At 37.3% G+C, this 25,923-nt stretch overlaps 1 protein-coding gene across 1 annotated transcript in view; it reads left to right on the forward strand.

Annotated features, from left to right (window-relative positions):
• Positions 1–6,969: 6,969 nt before the first annotated feature.
• Positions 6,970–25,923, forward strand: part of LOC123747480 (nephrin) — a gene marked incomplete in the record, with an annotated part of 541,340 nt that continues 522,386 nt past the window's right edge. Inside the window, 1 exon segment of the mRNA XM_069339956.1 lies at positions 6,970–8,834. Within this exon segment, the coding sequence (XP_069196057.1) occupies positions 8,750–8,834 (85 nt within the window).

The raw sequence follows: 25,923 nt of genomic DNA on the forward strand, positions 1-25,923 counted from the left end.
GTTGATACTCATGTGCAAGAGTTTGTAATTCAGTCTTCTTGGCACAACTTAAAGTCCCTATTTCACCTGCTGGGTTTGCACGGAAAGCTTGGAGACGAAACATGGTGAAATTAGCAAATAAAGGTACACGAATATTCAATAGTGAATGTCAGAAACAGGACAACGTGGCAACTGGTACCTATCCTGTGAGATCTTTAACAATTAAAGTTAAGTAAAAGATGTTAAATGATTAAATTAAATCAAGGGCGCAGGAAATCTTGTACCCGGTACTCATGTAAGAGGATAAGGGCAAGAAAATCCTACTAACAAATGAAACAGAGTTTCGAAAACAAATGAAACAGTAAATTGCCTCAAAAGTAAAATTGGTAGTCCAAGGATGTAGGCATACCTTGCCAAGTCTCTATAGGACATAAAGCAAGTTTTTCCTACTGAATTTAATATGATACTTACAGAATTAACGAACTTTTGTGCTCTGAAAAAGTAAGCTAATTCCCTACCGTTGTATGTATCATCATCTCTGACTGACGTGTAGGGGTGCGAGGTGTCAACTGGTGACGAGAACTGCTGCTGAGGTCCCAATTCAGCAACTAAAGTTCGAGCTAGAGGAACTATGGCCCTCTTTGTCCTCCTACAGTCAGATTGCAGAAGATTGGGTATTCTTGACCCGGGGCAGACCACAGTACCAGGGTACCAATATGATGATCTGTCAAAAATGAGAAATATCCAAGGGACAAAGATGGTAAACACGCGTAATAACACGGAGGGAGAGATGACCAATTAAGAGTATGACTGAGGCCTACAGTCACCACGTAATCCAAAGTTGTCTCACCTTCACCATATGTTACTCTCGTAATGCACAATACACCGCACCTTATAAAAAATGAAATTGAATATGAAAAATAGTAAAGCTACGTTAACAAAGTTAAATACGCTTACCATAAATTACCACTTGGCACCAGTACCTGAGTGAAGCTCCTAGGACAGGCCCCCATATAATATGTGACGGTAACGCGTTGGTGTTCGGCTGTTCAAAGCTAGGGGTATGGCCTCGTCACATAGTAAAAAAAAAAATAGAAAATCTGGAACTTCGTCTGTGGTAAGGTAAGGAGAAGACACACAAAACACAAGTAAATTTTAACAATGAAATTTTAATTACGTTAAAGAAATAAAACATGAATAAAATGGTCAAACAAATTCGTATAATAAAATCAATCAAAATAATAAGAATAATTAAATGACACAATGAAAAGTTACGTTAAGACAAAATAACAAGAAGTGCAATAGACAAGTATATGAAAGGTGCTGGAATATTGGCTTTAAGCTATCACCTCTCTCAGTATACGTACGCTAAAGCTTACGTCTAGCAGGGAGAAGTGTTAACTGTGAAAGCACGGAATATTCTGAGGACTGAGGTCGTGGCGGCCCCAGACATCAAGTAGTATGGGGGGGGCGAGTGCAGTTGCAGCCAGACCGGCGACCAATCAGCGGGGAGCCGGCAGTAAGACAGGTAGTTTGGCGGTTTGAGTCTGAGCACGTGTCCCTGGCTGCATACGTTTTGCTCTCTGGCAAACCTTGCTGGTGTTGTTGTCGTTGTTGGACATTTCTTCCATAGTAGTTTTATATAGTTGTAACGACGTAATTGTGGAGGGAAGAGCAGGCTCAATCTCTTGAAGGAGATTATTGTCACAATATATATATATATATATATATATATATATATATATATATATATATATATATATATATATATATATACATATATATATATATATATATATATATATATATATATATATATATATATATATATATATATATATATATATATATATATATATATATATATTTATACCTAGAAGGGGTACCACCTCTGGTGCAAGTGTAGGGACCCATAGCCTCGGAGAAGAAAATAAAGAGTACTCAGAGAAGACCTTGTGGATCCTCACTGAACACTTTGATATTTTCTTCTCCTACCACCCATATTCTTTTGGTATGTGTGTATATTTATCTAACTTTATTTGAAAATGTCATTACACAAAAAAAGTTACAATATTGATTACATGCAGGGTGCAAGGCTGCTTGTCACAAGTTGTACAGCTCTTCCAGCTCCTCAGATGGCGGGCAGGAACCATGGATGCAGTGAGCATTTCCTCTCTGGATTGCCACACTAAGGCGCTGAAAAAGAAAACTGGCAGCTCTAGGGTCTCTAGTTGTTTCTATTAGCTTAGACCCCAACTCCTTCAAAAAGCTAGCAGCACTTTTACCCCAGGCACCAAGTGTCTCTGAAGCAATGGGGACAAAATTGTAGTGGTGCTCAAGGTCTCTGTATTTACGTGACTTGGCCGCTTCCCGGTGATTGGCAGCTCCTGCTTGTGTAGCACTGAAGTCAACATAGGTATTGGCTAAAGTTGAAACGCAAGTGTAGTCCCACACCAACTGTCTACCATTCTTCCAGGGGTTCACCGTGATTCCGTCTGGGCGACCGACAGGGTCATCAGAGTTGCGGGAAATTAGGTAACGGGGCTCTCTCTCTGCTGGACAACCGGCTGTGGTAAGGCTTCTCTTAATAATGGCATTGACCTCGCTGTTTCTTGCATGCCATCCTCCTGTTCTTTGACAGAGATGGCCATGCCGTCCCGTATCTGTCGGCCTCTGCCTCGCCGCAAATACACCTGTACTCGGTGTGGATTGGGGCAGCGAGGCAGAGAGCCACGGCAATTCGGAGGGCCTGCGGTGTGAGACGGGTGCCGGTTGCTGACATTGGAGTTGCTAATAGGAAATCACCTGCATGGGGAGCTGCTACAGCTCTAAGTCGGGCAGTGTCATGTGGTGTTGTTGCAGCTTCTAGCAAAGTCGCAGCTTCTTGGTCGGCAATGGGACGATCCCAGCTGGATTGCTTATGGGCTTCAGAAGGCGGTGGTTGGGGTGCTGGTCCTGCGAGAGAGACCCATTTGGTTGTGCAGTCTGTGAAGCTGGGATCATGTACCCCTGCCTGTTGAACTAGGTGCTCAGGTAGGATTTCCTTCACCAAGTTGTCAGACGCCACTGAAGAGGACAGGAATATATATATATATATATATATATATATATATATATATATATATATATATATATATATATATATATATATATATATATATATATATATACCCCAGTCACTTCTGGGGTGTGAGTTTTCATTCGCATATAGTCCTGGGGACCATTCAGGCTTGTTCGCATATATATATATATATATATATATATATATATATATATATATATATATATATATATTTGTATATATATATATATATATATATATATATATATATATATATATTTGTATATATATATATATATATATATATATATATATATATATATATATATTTGTATATATATATATATATATATTTGTATATATATATATATATATATATATATATATATATATATATATATATGTATATATATATATATATATATATATATATATATATATATATATATATATATATATATATATGTATGTCGTACCTAGTAGCCAGAACGCACTTCTCAGCCTACTATGCAAGGCCCGATTTTCCAAATAAGCCAAGTTTTCCTGAACTAATATATTTTCTCTAATTTTTTTCTTATGAAATGATAAAGCTACCTATTTCATTATGAATGAGGTCAATTTGTTTTTTTGGCTTTAAAATTAACGTAGATATATGACCGAACCTAACCAACCCTACCTAACCTAACCTAACCTATCTTTATAGGTTAGGTTTGGTTAGGTAGCAGAAAAAGTTAGGTTAGGTTAGGTTAGGTAGGTTAGGTAGTCGAAAAACAAATATTTCATGAAAACTTGGCTTATTAGGCAAATCGGGCCATGCATAGTAGGCTGAGAAGTGCGTTCTGGCTACTAGGTGCGACATGTATATATATATATATATATATATATATATATATATATATATATATATATATATATATATATATATATATATATATTATTAAATATGACCGAAAAAGTAAGATTAATAATTCTAACACGAATTTTCTCAATCTTTCGTACATTACGCTTCACTGTTGGAGGTAAATCAAAAATCACTTCTCCAAAATTCATTTTTATTTCTAGTCTGACGCGACACGGGCGCGTTTCGTAAAACTTATTACATTTTCAAAGACTTCACAAATACACAACTGATTAGAACTTGCGTTTCCCTGATTTTATATCTACATTTGAGTGAGGTGGGAAGGGTGATGTGGCATTACATTTGAGTGAGGTGGGAAGGGTGATGTGGCATTAACACAAGACAGAACACTAGGGGATATTAATAGGGTATTAAAAGTATCAACACAAGACAGAACAGAAACAATGGGTATTGAATAGAAGTGTTTGTAGAAAGCCTATTGGTCCATGTTTCTTGATGCTTCTATATTGGAGCGGAGTCTTGAGGTGGGTAGAATATAGTTGTGCAATAATTGGCTGTTGATTGCTGGTGTTGACTTCTTGATGTGTAGTGCCTCGCAAACGTCAAGCCGCCTGCTATCGCTGTATCTATCGATGATTTCTGTGTTGTTTACTAGGATTTCTCTGGCGATGGTTTGGTTATGGGAAGAGATTATATGTTCCTTAATGGAGCCCTGTTGTGGCTTACAACAGGGCTCCATTAAGGAACATATAATCTCTTCCCATAACCAAACCATCGCCAGAGAAATCCTAGTAAACAACACAGAAATCATCGATAGATACAGCGATAGCAGGCGGCTTGACGTTTGCGAGGCACTACACATCAAGAAGTCAACACCAGCAATCAACAGCCAATTATTGCACAACTATATTCTACCCACCTCAAGACTCCGCTCCAATATAGAAGCATCAAGAAATATGGACCAATAGGCTTTCTACAAACACTTCTATTCAATACCCATTGTTTCTGTTCTGTCTTGTGTTGATACTTTTAATACCCTATTAATATCCCCTAGTGTTCTGTCTTGTGTTAATGCCACATCACCCTTCCCACCTCACTCAAATGTAATGCCACATCACCCTTCCCACCTCACTCAAATGTAGATATAAAATCAGGGAAACGCAAGTTCTAATCAGTTGTGTATTTGTGAAGTCTTTGAAAATGTAATAAGTTTTACGAAACGCGCCCGTGTCGCGTCAGACTAGAAATAAAAATGAATTTTGGAGAAGTGATTTTTGATTTACCTCCAACAGTGAAGCGTAATGTACGAAAGATTGAGAAAATTCGTGTTAGAATTATTAATCTTACTTTTTCGGTCATATTTAATAATATATGTCTACAGGAAAGACTGCTACCAATATATATATATATATATATATATATATATATATATATATATATATATATATATATATATATATATATATATATATATATATATATATATATATATATATATATGTCGTACCTAGTAGCCAGAACGCACTTCTCAGCCTACTATGCAAGGCCCAATTTGCCTAATAAGCCAAGTTTTCATGAATTAATGATTTTTCGACCACCTAACCTACCTAACCTAACCTAACCTAACGTTTTTCGGCTACCTAACCGAACCTAACCTATAAAGATAGGTTAGGTTAGTTTAGGTAGGGTTGGTTAGGTTTGGTCATATATCTACGTTAATTTTAACTCCAATAAAAAAAAATTGACCTCATACATAATGAAATGGGTAGCTTTATCATTTCATGAGAACAAAAATTAGAGAAAATATATTATTTCAGGAAAACTTGGCTTATTAGGCAAATCGGGCTTTGCATAGTAGGCTGAGAAGTGCGTTCTGGCTACTAGGTACGACATATATATATATATATATATATATATATATATATATATATATATATATATATATATATATATATATATATGTCGTACCTAATAGCCAGAACGCACTTCTCAGCCTAGTATTCAAGGCCCGATTTGCCTAATAAGCCAAGTTTTCATGAATTAATGTTTTTTCGTCTACCTAACCAACCTAACCTAACCTAATCTAGCTTTTTTTGGCTACCTAACCTAACCTTACCTATAAATATAGGTTAGGTTAGGTTAGGTAGGGTTGGTTAGGTTCGGTCATATATCTACGTTACTTTTAACTCCAATAAAAAAAAATTGACCTCATACATAGAGAAAAGGGTTGCTTTATCATGTCATAAGAAAAAAATTATAGTAAATATATTAATTCAGGAAAACTTGGCTTATTAGGCAAATCGGGCCTTGAATAGTAGGCTGAGAAGTGAGTTCTGGCTACTAGGTACGACATATATATATATATATATATATATATATATATATATATATATATGTCGTACCTAATAGCCAGAACGCACTTCTATGCCTACTATTCAAGGCCCGATTTGCCTAATAAGCCAAGTTTTCATGAATTAATTGTTTTTCGACTACCTAACCTACCTAACCTAACCTAACCTAACTTTTTCGGCTACCTAACCTAACCTAACCTATAAAGATAGGTTAGGTTAGGTTAGGTAGGGTTGGTTAGGTTCGGTCATATATCTACGTTATTTTTAACTCCAATAAAAAAAAATTGACCTCATACATAATGAAATGGGTAGCTTTATCATTTCATAAGAAAAAAATTAGAGAAAATATATTAATTTATGAAAACTTGGCTTATTAGGCAAATCGGGCCTTGAATAGTAGGCATAGAAGTGCGTTCTGGCTATTAGGTACGACATATATATATATATATATATATATATATATATATATATATATATATATATATATATATATATATATATATATATATATATATATGCATAAATTTAAAAAAATTCATTCACATTTTTAGCCTTCCTCGAATAGTATTTGCATTAAAAATATGTTTGCAAAAAATTTGTTAGGTTAAGCAAAACTTTTACACTGAATAGTTGACAAATTATTAATGTTACTTAAAATTAACGTACTTTTTTCTTCATTTCAGATGTTCCCAAAATTATGAGGACCTCAACCACCTGATATTTGTGAGTAATTATAAAAAAAAAACTGAAAATACATTGAAAAATTTCAGGAAATTAAGGTCTGATGCGCATATAATTACTTAAGTGTGTACTAACTATACAATTAAAGAGAGAAAAAGAGGTTTAATTGTGAGTGAAAAATATTAGAAAAATATATTAGTTACCAGAACTAAATAAAGTCATGGTAAAACTTCAATTTTCAAATCGGTTTGAACTGAATTCTGTTGGTCAGTGCTTCTCAGATTTCAATCTGATTGGTCAGCGAATCCCCAGCCTTCTTCTGACTGGTCCACATAGCTTAATACACCAGACTGGAACGCGTCTGATTGGTTAGTGTACAAAAAATTATTCCTAACACTTCCAATTAAGGATCATGACTCAGAACCCAATTTCAAATCTTCTGATTCGTAATGATAACAATGATAAAGCGTTCTGATTGGAATACAGCTCAAACATTATTTAAAGCTTTCTGATTGGTCAGCATAGCTCAGTGCATGACAGATTAGACAGTGGTATATGACAAACCTCAACTCCCTAATCTTCATGATTGATTATCATGCCTCTGATTGACCAATGTGCCGCAACAAGCATAGTGATCCAAACCTCTTGATTAGCTAATGGGATTTAAAATCTAAGAATTTCCCTTCGCCAAACCAATTCTAAAGAAATTATTTACCAATCCGAATATTTCTTACAATTAAGATCGTCTGCTGATCAGAACTACTTATAATACAGCTCAAAGTCATCTGATTGGCTGAAAGGCTTCAAGTTTCACTCCCAATCTTGTGATTGGTGATCAGGAGTAAAAATTCCGATCCTAGCTTCTAATTGGTCAAAACACCCCCTCACACCACCGCTTCCAGCCTTCTGATTGGTGAAATACTACATAGACTAATACTCTGATTGGTCAGCACTTATTAAGGCAGCGTCAACGGTGGAGGATTATGACCCGGTGACGCATTATAACACCCGGTGAAGCAAAATGAGATCTGGTGACACATTATGACACTACGTGAAACTATATGACACTCGATGAAGTTCGATGACACATAATAGAACTATACGATGCATCCATATGACACACTGGAAGCTACATGACACATGGTGAAGTTATATGACACATGGTGAAGTTATATGACACATGGCGGGCGTTATATGACACTGTTAAGGTCTAAGTCACACAGTAAAGGGCTACGACACCCAATAAAGGTACTCACCGCTCAGTAAGCCTCTATGACACGTAGCATGTGCACAATACTATTAAAAAGCATATATTATGTCTTTGCTTTGATATATTTGTTAATATTATGTTGAAAAAATAAAGTTAAATAAAAAGTTTATAGTGTTAGAAATATACATTAATTTTGTTTTTTAGGATAACTTTGAAAATAATTTTCATTAGTTATGGTTGTGTTATTGTGTGTTTGGAACAAAAAACGGGACTATAGTTATATATGTGGTAAGACTTTGGTAAAGTTAAGTAAGTTATCGTCCTTCGAAGAAAATGGAACGAGAGGTGTTTGTGTGGTAAAACTTTGATTATGTTAATTACCTTCAAAGAAATCCGTACGATAGTTGTGTGTGTTTTTAAACGTTGTGATAATATTTAGAAGTAAGTTATCGCTCGTCAAAGAAAACGAGACGTGTATTGATAGCGAAAAGGTTAGACTGAAACAAAACAAACCGTTTTTAAAATAAAACAAAAAATACTGCAGATTAAAAATAACGATTTGAACTATATTTCCCAAGTGCACTAAGGGGAAAATATAAGTGTAAACAATGTTGCCAACTCCAGGAAGCTTACTGACGCTCATCATCTATGCCATCTGCCTGGGCCACAACGCCACTCAAGCGGCCCCTAAAGGTAAGTCACCCCTTAACTGATAACTCTGTCCCATTTTCTTTGTTATTAGTATTTTTGGTGAGACTGTACGCAGTGGTGTTCGTCGTTTTCTTTATTTACAGACTGTTGAGTAATATTCAGTCCTATGTAGAATATTGAGAGTGTATTGATGATACAGTGGTAATGGTCCCACTTGCTGCTAGCAGGCTACGCGTTCGAATCCTGATAATACAGTTAGTTGAAATATATTTTGGTGAAAGACGGCTTTGTTGTTGACCTTCAGATTTAAATTAATCCTGTTATACATAATTTAAAGATTTATTAATATACGACTGAAGGAACACGCTTAAAAAAAAACTCTGAAGCAATCTTCAATTTTATATAAAAAAAACACTAACGAGCGCCATATATATTTGACTGACTACAGCACTAACTGGAATAGAAGTGAGAAACTATTTGACACTGATCATGAACTGTTCGCCCCTCTTTACCCAGCAGTAACTCGGGTCATTGTTGTAAACCAATTGGAACAGGCAGGATAAAGCTTGGACAACCATACCATGAGGACAGGTGGGATCGAGCGAGAATTATTCAGAGCTTGAATAATAGTCAGCTTATTGTGGGGTTCCATCCTGGGCGGGGTCAGTAATTCCACCTGGATATAAGCCTAACGCATATGAATGCACGTGGATATAAGCCTAACGCGTATGAATGCACCTGGATATAAGCCTAACGTGTATGAATACACTCTGGCTAACTGTCCCCCGACACAATGAATTAAATTTCAACGAAATGAAACTATTTTCGTCAATTTTTCCTATAGAAAACGAGCGTCTGCCATGAACGCTCAGGGGGGGAGGGGAGTTAATTAGTGTTTTCGTCCCACACTGGCAATTGTTCCGCCTTTGATACGAATGTCATTCACAATGTTTTGTGTTCCTAGTTTTACATTTCGTCTCTATTCTACATGTTTATAGAGTTCATAATTGAACGTTTTCGCTGGAAGCTGGCAACCCTCGTGCCTCGGTATTATGTAGGTGGCAATCCACTACAGTTTTCTAACTCAGGGGTGTCAATTTTACTTCTAGTTGAATAGATGCATTAGATGAAAGGAAATTTTGTTTGGGCAGTCGGGAAATTGAACTCGGGAGCCTTGGTTGTGAGTCGAGAACGTACATCAATCTTCTATAAAGTACTGGATATTCTTTGGTGCTTTTTTCACTCAAAACATATTTTCTAAGTTTTTATTAAACACTCGTTAATTAATGATAACTTTAGTAGACTATGTAATTCCAATAAGTATACCCAAAGAAAAAGAATTTATAAGGAACATTATCGTCAATATTGGGATCTTTTTTGGCTGTGTGGGAAGTTTTTTGTTGTTTTTTTGCGGAAAAAGATATGTTTTGGAAGAAAAAAATATGTTTTGGTGGGGAAAATATGTTTTGGGGGAAGAAACTCACCTAGTTGTGCTTGCGGGTGTAGAGCTTTGGCTCCTTGGTCCCGCCTCTCAACCGTCAATCAACTGATGTACAGGTTCCTGAGCCTACTGGGCTCTATCATATCTACACTTGAAACTGTGTATGGAGTCAGCCTCCACCACATCACTTCCTAGAGCATTCCATCTGTTAACTACCCTAAGTTACCCTGAGTTGTTCACCTCGGGTACAGAGGCATTAAGGAACCATTGCATATACTAGTACATAACATTGCCTGTAACACTGTTCACCTGGGCTGGTCGGTAGAACGATGACCTAGCGGGCCGGAGTTCGATCCCCGACGGCTGATAAGGATGAGCACCGCGTCCCTATCCTCCATGATCAACACCTATCCTTTTGGGGACTGTTTCAGTGCTCTCTCTCTTTATTATAATCATGTTTAGCTTCTTCTCCCATTACTTCTCTCGTTTATTACCCTCTCTCCATGCACACACAAACAGTTCAACGGTACACAAGGGAAAGAATTACATGAACAAAATAATATACAAATGTACTCGTCTGGGAGAGCAAATGTGCCCAAACCTCTTACACAAAGATAAGCTAATGCACCCATATATCACCACCCTTGAGAAACAGCGGAGACATGATCACAACATACAAGATACCTGAAGGAATAGATGAGGTGGACCAGAATATAGACTTTTGCGGATTTGGAGAAAGCCGGGCAAGAGGACTCAGGTGGAAACTGGACAAGCAAACGAGGCTAAGGGTCGTAGTAAAGTGCTTGTACCTTGTAGGGGTAGTTTCCATGTGTAAGGGTCTAGTGGAGGAAAGTGTGGAAGCCACCTCCACCCACAACGTCAAAGCATCATTCCACGAACAATTTGACCATCAGAGTTGTTAAGCTGATAGGCAATAGGTACAAGGCTGTTAGGCGGGGCTTACTAGGCTTACCTTTCCCTGTAGACACTAATGGGTAAGTACTGATAGGTAAATACTGATAGGTAAGTACCGATAGGTAAGTACTGATAGGTAAATACTGAAAGGTAAGTACCGATAGGTAAGTACTGGTAGGTAAATACCGATAGGTAAGTACTGATGGGTAAGTACTGATAATTAAGTACTGATGGGTAAGTACTGATGGGTAAGCACTGATGGGTAAGTACTGATAGGTAAATACTGATAGGTAAGTACTGATAGGTAAGTACTGATGGGTAAGTACTGATAAGAGTAGTAGGGATGGCAACGCACAGGTAACTTTTTTTTCTGGGGGAAAAAATCACGCGTGTGAGCCATGGTTTTCAGGTCCAAAGGGGAAAAAAATCACGCGTGTGAGCCATGGTTTCCAGGTCCAAAATCACACGTGTGAGCCATGGTTTTCAGGTCCAAAATCAAGCGTGTGAGCCATGGTTTTCAGGTCCAAAATCACAGGTGTGAGCCAGGGTTTTGAGGTCCAATATCCCGCGTGTGAGCCAGGGTTTTCAGGCTAATTTGGGCAGTCACAGATTTTAGAAGTTGTTAAAAGTTCTTATGATGAAAATAATTTCTGAGACTTTAGAAGTTTGTTAAGAGTGCTTATGGGAGAAATTCAAAATCGTGTTTATGAGCCAGGGTTTTTCAGGTAAATTTTGTCAGTCACAGATTTTAGAAGTTGTTAAAGTTCTTATAATGAAAATAATATCATACGAGTTTGTTAAGAGTTCTTATGATGAAAATAATGTCATACGAGTTTGTTAAGAGTTCTTATGATGAAAATAATGTCATACGAGTTTATTAAGAGTTCTTATGAAAATAATGTCATACGAGTTTTGTTAAGAGTTCTTATGGGATTCTTACTTAGAAACTAGTATATTGCTATATATCTGAATCATTTCACGGCCTTTCCCTGCATCTCCCGCTCATACCTCACACCCCCTCCCTCCCCCCCTTGCCTCGCAATCTCTCGCGTCACCTGTGTTTACTTTAGCCGGTCAGCCAGATGCCGCAAGCAGGTCATCTCTTAATCTTATCTTATCTTCTCCATAATATCTGGACCGTCCCCCTCTCTCTCTGTCTCTCTCTCTCTCTCTCTCTCTCTCTCTCTCTCTCTCTCTCTCTCTCTCTCTCTCTCTCTCTCTCTCTCTCTCTCTCTCTCTCTCTCTCTCTCTCTCTCTTTCTCTCTCTCTCTCTCTCTCTCTTCCTATTTCCTTACAGCTATTTTCAGAGTTTCAAATAATCATAGAAGTTTATTTATATGTTTATGACCGAATTTGTAAAAAGACCATTTTCAGAGAATATTGTCTTAGATGTTTCGTTAAGGAAAACAGACAACTTAGCCATAACATTTAGTTTTATATCCATTTACGGCTATTTCACCTGTAAAGACCAAAATTGAACAGAGCCCAGTTATAGACAGAATTTCGTCAGAGTCCATTTTATACCTAAAATGAACAGAGTCCACTTTGTGAGCAAAATTAGTCAGAGACAGTTTTAAGCTCAAATTTCATCAGAGTCCAATTATCAACAGAAATTCGTCAAAGTTCAGTTTTCTAGCAAAATTAGTCAGAGACAGTTTTAAGCTCAAATTTCATTAGAGTCCAATTATCAACAGAAATTCGTCAAAGTTCAGTTTGCTAGCAAAATTAGTCAGAGACAGTTTTAAGCTCAAATTTCATCAGAGTCCTGTAATCTGTGAAAATTTGACAGAGTCCATTTTATACCCAATTTTCGTCAGAGTCCAGTTGATCCTCAAATTCGCCAGAGTCTACTTTGAGAGCAAAATTCATCAGAGTCCAGTTCTTGATCGAAATTAATCAGAGTCCAATTGAAGACCCAAATTTGACAGAGACCACATTTTTGCTACTAGCAGTTCAATCCCCCTGAAATTTTAAACAGTCATATTTCAGTCGTAGTAAATAAGATCAAGTCAGTTACTGAGCTCCAGCTCTCGTCCCCCACCCTACTCCACCCTCAAGTCTTTGTTAATATCCTATCAATTCCCCTGAAATTTTTACCCTCTGTATTTCAGGCACCGTAAATAAGATCAAAACAGTTAACGAGCTCCAGCTCTCGTCCCCACCTTAGTTCTCTCTCGTATCTTTGTAAATAACCCATCAATTTCCCTGAAATTTTTACCCTCTGTATTTCAGACATAGTAAATATGATGTAAACAATTATAAAACTCTAGCTCTTGTCCTCTGTCCAAGTTCACTCCTGTAAATTCATTACTATCAGTCCAAATCCCCCTGAGATTTAAACACCCAACTACATTTTCAGACATAGTAAATAAAAGCCAGTTCAGTTATCAAGTTTCAACTCTTGTCCCCCCCAGCTTAGTTCATTTTGTACAAGTTCTTTATTTTCCAACTAAATCACCTGAGATTTAAGATCACCTTATTTCTAATGCAGTAAAATTAATCAGGGCATTAGCCAAGCTCAATTTCCTCTGTCTTAGATCATCGAACACAATTATATCCGATCAAGTCCCTCTCCAGCCTAACTCTTTATCAGAGTAATCACCTTACCCTTTCCCTCCCTTACCTTCTCATCCCCAACGTATCCAAACCTTCAATAATCATACTGTATTTGCATATTTTCTCTATATTCAGCTGTGTTCTTCACATTTTTTCCATGTTTTCTGTGTTCACTCCATGTTCTACAAATGTTCACAGCATGCTCAGTTCAAATTTTTACTACCATTTTCCCCGTATGTTCACTATGTTCTTTGTCATGTTTTCATGTACATCATATGTTCTCTGTATAACTTTTATACTCAATATTCATGTTCTCAATGTTCTTAGCTTGTTCTTCACATGTTCAGTGTTCATTCTTTGTATTCCCTATGTTCCTTATCATGTCTTCATATTCTCTCTAAGTTCATATTCCCTGCATGTTCACTCTATTCATCAACTTTTTCTTACATGTTTTCTGTGTTCACCGTATGTTCACTGTGTTCATTCCCCTACTTAACCTCAATTTTTTATGTTCTTTGTTTCTTTAAACCAATTTGTTTCTTCCATTCACTAACTAGTTCTTTGTCAAATAATATTATACTGCATTACAGTTCCCTCAACAATTTTAGTCACCCAGTTTTTATTTACAAAACTATGTCAAAGTAATTCTCGTAGTCAACTTAATAGTTCTACCAACCGTGTTCTTAAACAAATCTACACTTTATTCAGTTCCAAATTTACAAAGACAAACCTTTCTTGTAACTTCCTAACTAAAAAAATCTTTCGCCAATCAACTAAAACATAGTCACTTTCGTCATTTCTCAACTAAACTTATTATCCAATCAACCAAAAAATAGTCAGGATTAATCTCATTCAACACCGTTTTTAACTAAAACAACCTTTCTCTTAGCTAAAAATTGTCAAAGGAATCTTTCCAACACTGTTCATAACTAACTTTATCCATCGTCATTCAACTAAAAATAATAACTTTCATCATTTCCTAACTAAACTTATTAAATAGTCAACAGAAAATAACCGTGTTCATCATGTTTCATTGTCATTTCTTATCTAAAAAATTATCCACCAATCATCAGAAAAGTCATGTTCATCATGTTTTGTCTTTTTGCTTAACTAAAAGTATTCATCAGTCAACTAAAAAAAAATAGTTACTTCATCATGTTTCCCTGTCATTTTCTTAACTGAAATATCACTTCTCTCATCTGAAATAGTCATGCGTAGCCCCTTTCCAACACTGTTCTTAACTAAAGTAACCTTTCACTTCGCTAAAATAGTCATATTCATCATTGTTCCTAACTAAAATTATATGTCGTTAAGTAAGAAATATAGTCAAAGACACTCTTCGAGACATCAAGGACTTACTCAAAGACATCAAAGTTGCACTCAAAGACATCCTTTGAGACATCAAAGACATCCTTTAAGACATCAAAGTTATTCTCAGAGGTATAAAAGTCATTCTCAGAGCTATCAAACTTGTTCTCAAAGTCATCAAAGTTATTCCAAGAGACGTCAAAGTTAATCTAAGACATCATCTTTCATCAAAGATATTCTCTCTAAGCCATCAATGTTCTTCTCTAAGACATAAAAAGTTATTTTCTGTCATCAAAAAGTTATTCTCTGAACTAACAAAATACTACTCATGTTCTCAAAGACATTCTCAAAGTCATCAAAGTTATTCTAAGAGCTAACAAAAGTTATTCTCAGAGTCACCTTCGTTCTTCAGAGAAACTTTCCAAAACATCTTTGTTCATCAAAGTTATTCTCGGAGTCATCAAAAGGTATTCTCTAACTCACTTTTGTTCATTAAAGTTAATTTCTATGTTATAAAAGTTATTCTCAGAGACATCTAAAGTTAATCTTGCTCATCAAAGTTGTTCTCTAAGACATAAAAGTTTTTCTCAGAGTCATCAAAGTTGTTCTCTAAGACATCAATGTTGTTCTCTAAGACATCAAAGATGTTCTCTAAATCATAAAAGTTAATCTCTAAGTCACCTTCGTTCATTAGAGAAACTTTCCAATCCATCTTCGTTGATCAAAGTTATTCTCAGAGTCATCAAAGTTATCTCTAATTCACCTTCGTTCCCCAAAAGTTGTTCTCTAAGACACCTTCGATCATCAAAGAAACTCTCCTTCTTCCATCAAGTTATACTTTAAGACAACATTGTTGTTCTCTAAGACATCTTCAGGCCTAAAATTTCTCTCCAAATACAACTAGTTCAGCTTTTCATACGAAACTTACACTTCTGTTAAAATATATTTTCTTAGTCGCTTTACCCTAAAACTGTTCTCTGAACTACACTGCTCAAACCTACGTAACCTATCCTCTCCACCCAATGTTACTTAGTTAACGTAACGTTCCTAAACCTAACTTTACCTATCCTAACATAACTTACCTTACCTTACCTATCTTACCTAACGTACCTAACCTAACCTAACTTATCCTGCTTAACCTAACTTACCTACATTACCTAACTTAACCTAACCTAACTTACCTACCTTACCTAACTTAACCTGCATAACCTAACTTACCTACATTACCTAACTTAACCTGCTTAACCTAACTTTACCTATCCTAACTTAACTCACCTTACCTTGCCTATCTTACCTAACTTATCCTGCTTAACCTAACTTACCTACATTACCTAACTTAACCTGCTTAACCTAACTTTACCTATCCTAACTTAATTTACCTTACCTTTACCTATCTTACTTGTTGGAAACGTGCGGGGCGATAACGACAGCACACTTGTGCGGTGTCGAGCAAGCACATGGAATGAAATTAATTCTTCTCCTTCACACCGCTCCCAGTCAAGCTGAAAGGCAAATTAAATGTAAAGGTTGTCTAGACTATCGTTAATATCACTATTTCTCATTGAGAAGTGAGAATCCAGATTCTGTTCAACTAACAGTGTTTTGTTGATTATTACATGGCATAACGAACGACCAACCTACATATGAAAAATGTTACCAAGTGCACTTATATAACAAAAATCAGTAGGAACTGGAATTATGCTCGCCCAGAATTGTGTCGCATGCAGACGTAGGCCTCCATGAACTCTGGCCCCCGCTGATGCTAGGATGACGTAACTATGAGTCGTTAATTAGGAGTTCTGCAACACAATAACTTGGCAAGATAGTTGTCCACGCTTCTGTGTAAAGTCGTTGGAGAGGCAAGTGTTGATGCGTTCTGTAGTACGCTGTTAATGGCATCTCTCTCGCGTAGAGGCACGTTGTTAAAGGCGTCTCTCTCGCGTAGAGGCACGTTCTTAATGGCGTCTCTCTCGCGTAGAGGCACGTTGTTAATGGCGTCTCTCTCGCGTAGAGGCACGTTGTTAATGGCGTCTCTCTCGCGTAGAGGCACGTTGTTAATGGCGCCTCTCTCGCGTAGAGGCACGTTCTTAATGGCGTCTCTCTCGCGTAGAGGCACGTTGTTAATGGCGTCTCTCTCGCGTAGAGGCACGTTGTTAATGGCGTCTCTCTCGCGTAGAGGCACGTTGTTAATGGCGTCTCTCTCGCGTAGAGGCACGTTGTTAATGGCGTCTCTCTCGCGTAGAGGCACGTTGTTAATGGCGTCTCTCTCGCGTAGAGGCACGTTGTTAATGGCGTCTCTCTCGCGTAGAGGCACGTTGTTAATTGCGTCTCTCTCGCGTAGAGGCACGTTGTTAATGGCGTCTCTCTCACGTAGAGGCACGTTGTTAGTGGCGTCTCTCTCGCGTAGAGGCACGTTGTTAATGGCGTCTCTCTCACGTAGAGGCACGTTGTTAATGGTGTCTCTCTCGCGTAGAGGCACGTTGTTAATGGTGTCTCTCTCGCGTAGTGGCACGTTGTTAATGGTGTCTCTCTCGCGTAGTGGCACGTTGTTAATGGCGTCTCTCTCGCGTAGAGGCACGTTGTTAATGGCGTCTCTCTCGCGTAGAGGCACGTTGTTAATGGTGTCTCTCTCGCGTAGAGGCACGTTGTTAATGGCGTCTCTCTCGCGTAGAGGCACGTTGTTAATGGCGTCTCTCTCGCGTAGAGGCACGTTGTTAATGGCGTCTCTCTCGCGTAGAGGCACGTTGTTAATGGCGTCTCTCTCGCGTAGAGGCACGTTGTTAATGGTGTCTCTCTCGTTCGGTGGCTAGCGACGTTCTCGCGTCTTCTTCCTCCCGATTGCGCATGCGCGGCTCTCGATAGGCATCTTGAGCGTAAATGGATTTATATATATCAGAATTAACTAAGGAAAGAAGACATTGTGATGAGTATTTATGTCACGTTTAATTCTTTCATGTTATAATATAACTCCTCATAGCGTAAGTCGTTTTTTTAAACCTACGTAACTAATTGAGGAATATAAAGTGGAATTATTTTACATTTAAATAATTTCCACCGGAATGTTTAATATCAACTTAATAAGGGAGTTCCAGTAAGCAGTAGTATGCTACGAAAATAAACTTATCAGTAAATAAGTATCCTTAGCATAGGAAATGATAAACTGGACTCTGTTATATATCCAACTATATGTGGAAAGAATTCATGTTGTGGGAACCGACCTGTGAGATTTATATTTATTTAATTTATATGAATTTATATAGAATTTATATTTATGTTAATTTATATATTTCGATAGCAATTGGTAGGATGTTAAGTGGACTGTATTTCTGCAATAATCTCACAAATCGATACTCTACACATTAGGGGGGGGGGGTTTATATTGAGTTTATATATATGCAGCCAATCAAGCTACAGTATTAAACTACATATTTGTGTACATTGAAGAGGTTCCTTATCTTATTTGTACAGCAGGCCTTAGTCCACCAGGTAAAACTAGGATGTAGACACCAAATTTTCCTCGTGTGAGGTAGCTTCCATCACCCTGGTAACTGATACACAAAGAATGCTTCCTCGTCTTGACCTGTCAAAAGGGCGCTAGCTATGAAGCCAGAATCCTAATATATGACAGCTATATCAGAGAAAACACTGTACAATGAATCAGAAAGACCAATGTTTAATTAACTTTTTTAAGAGGCTGTTTGCATTCTAACTTTTACGCCCTATCTACTGCCATTAATGGCCAAAAATGATTAGATAAATGGGTTTCGGCAGAACACTTTCCTTGTATTTGTTGACAGCGTGTTGATGATAGAAGACCTTTGGTTTCCATAACACTTCGTCCAAGAGAAATTAACAGGAGCTGAATTTGCTCCCGTGCGCCTCTGGTCTAAAAACAATAACAATGCCTGACCACTCCCCTCACCACTAACGCCTCCTTCACTTTGTAGAGATGTCAGTAAGTTATAGAAAGGTCACATTTACTCTATTTTAATATTGATAATTAAGTTAATTTATATGAGATGTTTTTATGATGTAAAAGTCCAAAGACTAATGTATTTAAGAATAATTCCCACCATAATAGGTGGTGAATTTATAATGGTATGTGGCAATGATATCCTGTTTTCTATAGACGGAAAGTTTCACATCAAGTTACATTTTCTATGGGTAACTTGTGTATACAATACAGCAGCAATATTATCTGCCTGCATGATATTATTAATTGGTGTCAGAATTTCCGACATAATTCCCCGGGGGCTGCTCACGGGTCGCAGTCCTATTTAGAACAGATGAACACCGATACTTCTCCTTCGAATTATTAGATTAATTTGATGTTAGTAGTTAGTAATCACACATTTGTGCATCTGTTCGTACAGGATGGATGTCCCGTACTAGAGCTGCAGGGGTTAGAAGTCTAATGCGATTTCATTTCCCTGTTAACTCTTGAGAGGCTAAAATTCAAGCCTAATTACACATTATTTAACCCAGAAGATTGAATGTGATCAAGTACTAGTCAAGTATGATTCAGGGATTGCAGTGAGATCAGTGACATATGATATAACTTGAAACTTGTTCAGGTAACTGGTCACTGATATATATACACTGAGGCCCATGGAATACATCTTGATTAAATAATAAATGTATCAAATCAGTCGTCAGATTTATTGAGGTTTAATTTAGCTAATTGATTCAGAGGATTGAACAGCCCATCATTAAAGTAAAGAATGGTTCTGAGACTGCAGTGGGTTCAGTGACATTGGTCGCAGTGACTTGTAGCTGTTTTAGGCTACTGTTCACTGATTTGCCACTGAGGCCTCATGAACTCATCTTCATCTTTAAATGATGATATTAACATCAACCTCTGTTGCTATAGTCAGCTGTAATCTCCTTAGTATAATGCTACTGGAGAAATATAATCAGCTGACAAATTTAGATTTCTACTGGTATTGTTTATCTGCAGCCATAGGTCTCCTCAGGCTTGATACTGGGCCTGAGAGTAATTTATCTCCTGCAGAATTTAACATGGTTATGCCCTGATATTTAGTAGGGCTACCGATGAATTGATGGTAGCAGTCTGTCCCCACAAGGAGAGCTATTTGGCATTTGATTTGCCCAAATTTACCTGCAGCTGCTTGATAATAGCTTTCCAGGTCAGCATAATCAACTTGAGATTGTTTTGACAAATCTTCACATTTCTTGATCTGTCTTGTTAAGTTGCCTTTAAGACCTGCAAGGGTTCTTTTCATTCTCCCTACATTATCCATACTGGCTAGTTGGTAAAGCCTTGTGGGGGCTTGTACTTGGGTCGCTCATAATACTGAACAAGCACTGATGGTAGCCTAGGGTAAAATTTCTGCGCTCACTTGGCTGTAATCCTACCTCTACTAGAGGTTAGCACTTAAAATTAATACACATTATATATATACAATCATACACACTAATGATTTGAGTGATAAACCAGTGTCACTGGAAATACTTTAGGTTAGCTCTTCTATATCACCCTAGGATAGTATAGACACTAATTAATCACTCAAAGGTGTAATGATCACAAGTAAATTATTATATATACACAACTCAACTCGAGTTGATAAAATTACACCCAAAATAGGGTCTGCACCATTCATTAATGGTGCTAGGTTGTTCAATATAGTACAACTAGACTATGGTAATAATGGGACTAGGATGAACAATAATAGTCAATGGTAATATCGTACCCCGTTGTGGGTTGGCAATTAGTAAATATTATATTGTGAACACTAGTGCAATATATATTAAATAATTCTCTATTTTGGAGAAATAATATACACAATTATTGATAATAGCCCCTTAATTGCCTCATGAAACTTCTAATATTATCAAGAAGTATTAAATATTATTAGTGACCTCACAAAATTAACTCCACAAAATTCGTGGATAATCTCTCGCGGAATTAACACCGCAAAATCCGTGAACAATCTCGAGAAGACACAGCCACTAATTTGGCTGGCTTCAATATAAGCGCTGTCACGGAATAAGAACCCACCAAATCTGTGGGTGACCCTGAAACTGCTGATGCGGCCGAACTGAACTGAGGGGGGCTCCTGAGCTCCCTCGAGGCAACGCCGCCGTCTTTGACTGGCTTTGTATAAATCACACTGCACTAGTATATTTAATGAATCCACTGGTTAACTGGTTCATCCGGTACTAAGATGACCAAATAATTTGTCATCCGACTCGAAGATGACCAATAATGTGGGTTCAAAGGACCAAATAATCCGGTTCCGAAGGTCCAAATAATCTGGGAACCGACCTGTGAGATTTATATTTATTTAATTTATATAGAATTTACATTTACGTTAATTTATATATTTTGATAGCAATTGGTAGGATGTTAAGTGGACTGTATTTCTGCAATAATCTCACAAATCGATACACTACACATTAGGGGGGGGGTTTATATTGAGTTTATATATATGCAGCCAATCAAGCTACAGTATTAAACTACATATTAGTGTACATTGAAGAGGTTCCTTATCTTATTTGTACAGCAGGCCTTAGTCCACCAGGTATAACTAGGATGTAGACACCAAATTTTCCTCGTGTGAGGTAGCTTCCATCACCCTGGTAACTGATACACAAAGCATGCTTCCTCGTCTTGACCTGTCAAAACGGCGCTAGCTATGAAGCCAGAATCCTAATATATGACAGCTATATCAGAGAAAACACTGTACAATGAATCAGAAAGACCAATGTTTAATTACCTTTTTTAAAGAGGCTGTTTGCATTCTAACTTTTACGCCCTATCTACTGCCATTAATGGCCAAAAATGATTAGATAAATGGGTTTCGGCAGAACACTTTCCTTGTATTTGTTGACAGCGTGTTGATGATAGAAGACCTTTGGTTTCCATAACACTTCGTCCAAGATAAGTTAACAGGAGCCGAATTTGCTCCCGTGCGCCTCTGGTCTAAAAACAATAACAATGCCTGACCACTCCCTCACCACTAACGCCTCCTTCACTTTGTAGAGATGTCAGTAAGTTATAGAAAGGTCACATTTACTCTATTTTAATATTGATAACTAAGTTAATTTATATGAGATGTTTTTATGATGTAAAAGTCCAAAGACTAATGTATTTAAGAATAATTCCCACCATAATAGGTGGTGAATTTATAATAGTATGTGGCAATGATATCCGTTTTCTATAGACGGAAAGTTCCACTACTAGTTACATTTTCTATGGGTAACTTGTGTATACAATACAGCAGCAATATTATCTTCCTGTATGATATTATTAATTGGTGTCGGATTTTCCGAAACATGTTTCAGCCTGTCGTTCCTCACGTCGTCACTCTGACAAGGAAGAATCTGGCAATATGGCTATTATAAATCATGATGATGATTAATTCTATAAGTTAGTAATTTTAGTAACTACTTGTGTTTAATACAAAGGTTGTATAAAAATACAAGAGATGTATGAAACTGTTGGTTTCATATTTCCAACATTTGTAGTGGTGTAATTTGAAGGATTGGACTTGTAGTGGTGTATTATGAAAGGTTGGACTTGTAGTGGTGTATTATGAAGGATTGGACTTGCTGTGGTGTATTGTGAAGGTCTGGACTTTTAGTGGTGTATTATGAAGGATTGGACTTGTAGTGGTGTATTATGAAGGATTAGACTTGTAGTTTTGTATTAATAAGGATTGCACTTGTAGTGGTGTATTGTGGCGGATTGGACTTGTAGTGGTGTATTATGAATGATTGGACTTGTAGTAGTGTATTATGAGAGGTTGGGCTTGTAGTGGTGTAATATGAAGGATTGGACGTGTAATAGTGTATTATTAAGGATTGGACTTGCAGTGTTGTATTATGAAGGATTGGGCTTGTAGTGTTGTATTATGAAGGATTGGACATAGTGGTGTGTTATGAAAGATTGGACTTATATTGGTGTATTTTGAGGGATTGGACTTGTAGTGGTGTATTATGAGGGATTGGGCTTGTGGTGTTGTATTATGAGGGATTGGACTTGTAGTGGTGTATTATGAAGATTAGACTTGTAGTTGTGTATTTTAAGAGATTGGACTTGTAGTGGTGTATTTTGAGGGATTGGACTTGAAGTCGTATTTGAAAGAATTGGACTTGTAGTGGTGTTCTATGAAAGATTGGACTTTTAGTGGTGTATTATAAAGCATTGGACTTGCTGTGGTGTATTGTGAAGGTCTGGACTTGTAGTGGTGTATTATGAAGGATTGGACTTGTAGTGGTGTATTGGGAAGGATTGGACTTGTAGTCGTGTATTGTGAAGAATTGGACTTGTAGTTGTGTTTTATTATGAAGGATTGGACTTGCAGTGGTGTATTTTGAGGGATTGGACTTGTAATGTTGTATTATGAAGGATTTGACTTACAGAGGTGTATCATGAAGGATTGGACTTGCAGTGGTGCATTATGAAGGTCTGGACTTGTAGTGGTGTATTATGAAGGATTGGACTTGTAGTAGTGTATTGTGAAGGATTGGACTTGTAGTGGTGTATTATGAAGGATTGGACTTGCAGTAGTGTATTGTGAAGGATTGGACTTTTAATGGTGAATTATGAAAGATTGGACTTGCAGTGGTGTATTATGAAGGATTTGACTTGTAGTTGTGTATTATGAGGAATAGGATTTGTATTAGTGTGTATGGCGCATTGTGTGAGTGATTGGACTTAAAGGTGGTTTATGAAGGATTGGATTTGTTGTATTATTTTGGTACTACTAGTACCACAATACTACTTGTTGTATTGTGGGTGTATTATAGTTTATTGTGCATGTATTGTGCGTGTATTGTTGGTGTATTGCAAGTTTATTGTTGGTGTATTGCAAGTTTATTGTTGGTGTATTGCAAGTTTATTGTGCATGTATTGTGCGTGTATTGTGGGTGTATTGCGGATGTATTCTGCGTGCATTGCGGGTGTATGGTGGGTGTATTTTGGATGTATTTTGAGTATATTGTTCGTGAATTGCAGGTATATTATGTTGTGAATAATATTGCGTGTGTATGTTGATATAATATTTGCGGATTGTGGGAGCTGTATTTAATAAAATCCTGAGTTATTAACAAGTTAAAATCCAAAATTTCTCTGAAAAAACATACATAAAAATATTAAATAAATAAACGGTGTGAATGTAAATGGAATTTCTGGTTTGAAAATATAACTTTTTTTAAAATTTCGAAATAAATTTTCCCCTTGACTGTATTTTAATTTGGTTTAGCATACAATATCATCTGTTGAATTTCAATTCACTTCTTTTTTTAATTGTGTGTATGTGTGTGTGTATAGTCATTTGTGTGTATGGAGTATGCCTCCACCACTCCACAATGTGTGTATGGAGTATGTCTCCACGACTCCACAATGTGTGTATGGAGTATGCCTCCACCACTCCACAATGTGTGTATGGAGTATTCCTCCACCACTCCACAATGTGTATATATAAGGCAGCGTAACTTAGCCTTACATAAACCATATATGAGGCAGCATAGCCTAACCTAACATAAACCATATATGAGGCAGCATAACTTTACCTTACATGAGCCATATATAAGGCAGCATAACCTAACCTAACATAAACCATATATAAGGCAGCATTACCTAACCTAACATAAACCATATATAAGGCAGCATAACCTAACCTAACATAAACCATATATAATGCAGCATAACCTAAACTAACATAAACCATATATGAGGCAGCATAACTTAACCTTACACAAACCATACATAAGGCAGCATAACCTAACCTAACATAAACCATATATAATGCAGCATAACCTAAACTAACATAAACCATATATGAGGCAGCATAACTTAACCTTACACAAACCATACATAAGGCAGCATAACCTAACCTAACATAAACCATATATAATGCAGCATAACCTAAACTAACATAAACCATATATGAGGCAGCATAGCCTAACCTTGCTCTTACGAACGTGTACATCTTTCCTCAATCTTTGACGCCTTTGGTCAAATTTATTAAACATTTTACATGCATGAAAACTTTCCAATCAGCTGTTGTTATTGTTTTAATCAGCCTCCTGGTGCTTCGCAGCTGATTAACTGTTTAATAATTGTAAACAAAGCTGCCATAGGTTGAGAAAAGATGTGCAGGTTCGTAAGTGCTTGCGTAACTTCTTCGTGAATCTGGCCCCGGCCCAGGTCGTCGTCACCTGGGGCTGTTTCCTCTGACTCACTAACCAATTGTAAATTTCAAATTAATATGTTAATTTGACTTAAACCGAGAGCAGCTGTCATATAGGTTTAATTTATGATTTTTTGATTAAAGTTAGGATAGTAAATATTTCCAACACCCCTGACTCTCCCTTCTCACTATCCTCCCATCCCTGACCCCCACTGCTCACTATCCTCCCGTCCCTGACCCTCACTACTCACTATCCTCCCATCACTACCCCTCCCTTCTCACTATCCTACCATCCTAGACTCTGCTCTTTCTCCTCTTATCCTTGACCCCCTCCCTGCTCACTATCCCTGATCCTTTCTGCTCGCTATCCTCCCATCACTGACCCTCCCTGCCCTCCTATCCCAGGTCCTCCGTGCCTCACTATCCCAGGAAAAGTAAGGGTGATTAAGACTGGACAGAAGAGAGTCAGTTTCAAAGTAATGTACTCAAACACAGATGGGATTACAAACAAAGCAAGTGAACTTAGGAAAAGAGCACAAGATGGCAATGCGGATGTAATAGCAGTCCCAGAAACAAAGTTACCAGGCATCATAACAAATGTTTCCCCCAGGACTACACTGTAAAAAGGAAAGAGAGGGAAGAAAGAGGAAGAGGAGGAGTAGGAGTCGCCCTATTATTGAGCATGGAATGGAGTTTCAAAATGGATATCCCGGGCTGCAAGGGGTTCAAAGACTACATAACAGGCACCAGTTAG

Source organism: Procambarus clarkii, chromosome 5, assembly GCF_040958095.1.
Source record: "Procambarus clarkii isolate CNS0578487 chromosome 5, FALCON_Pclarkii_2.0, whole genome shotgun sequence".
Taxonomy (NCBI): Eukaryota; Metazoa; Arthropoda; class Malacostraca; order Decapoda; family Cambaridae; genus Procambarus; species Procambarus clarkii.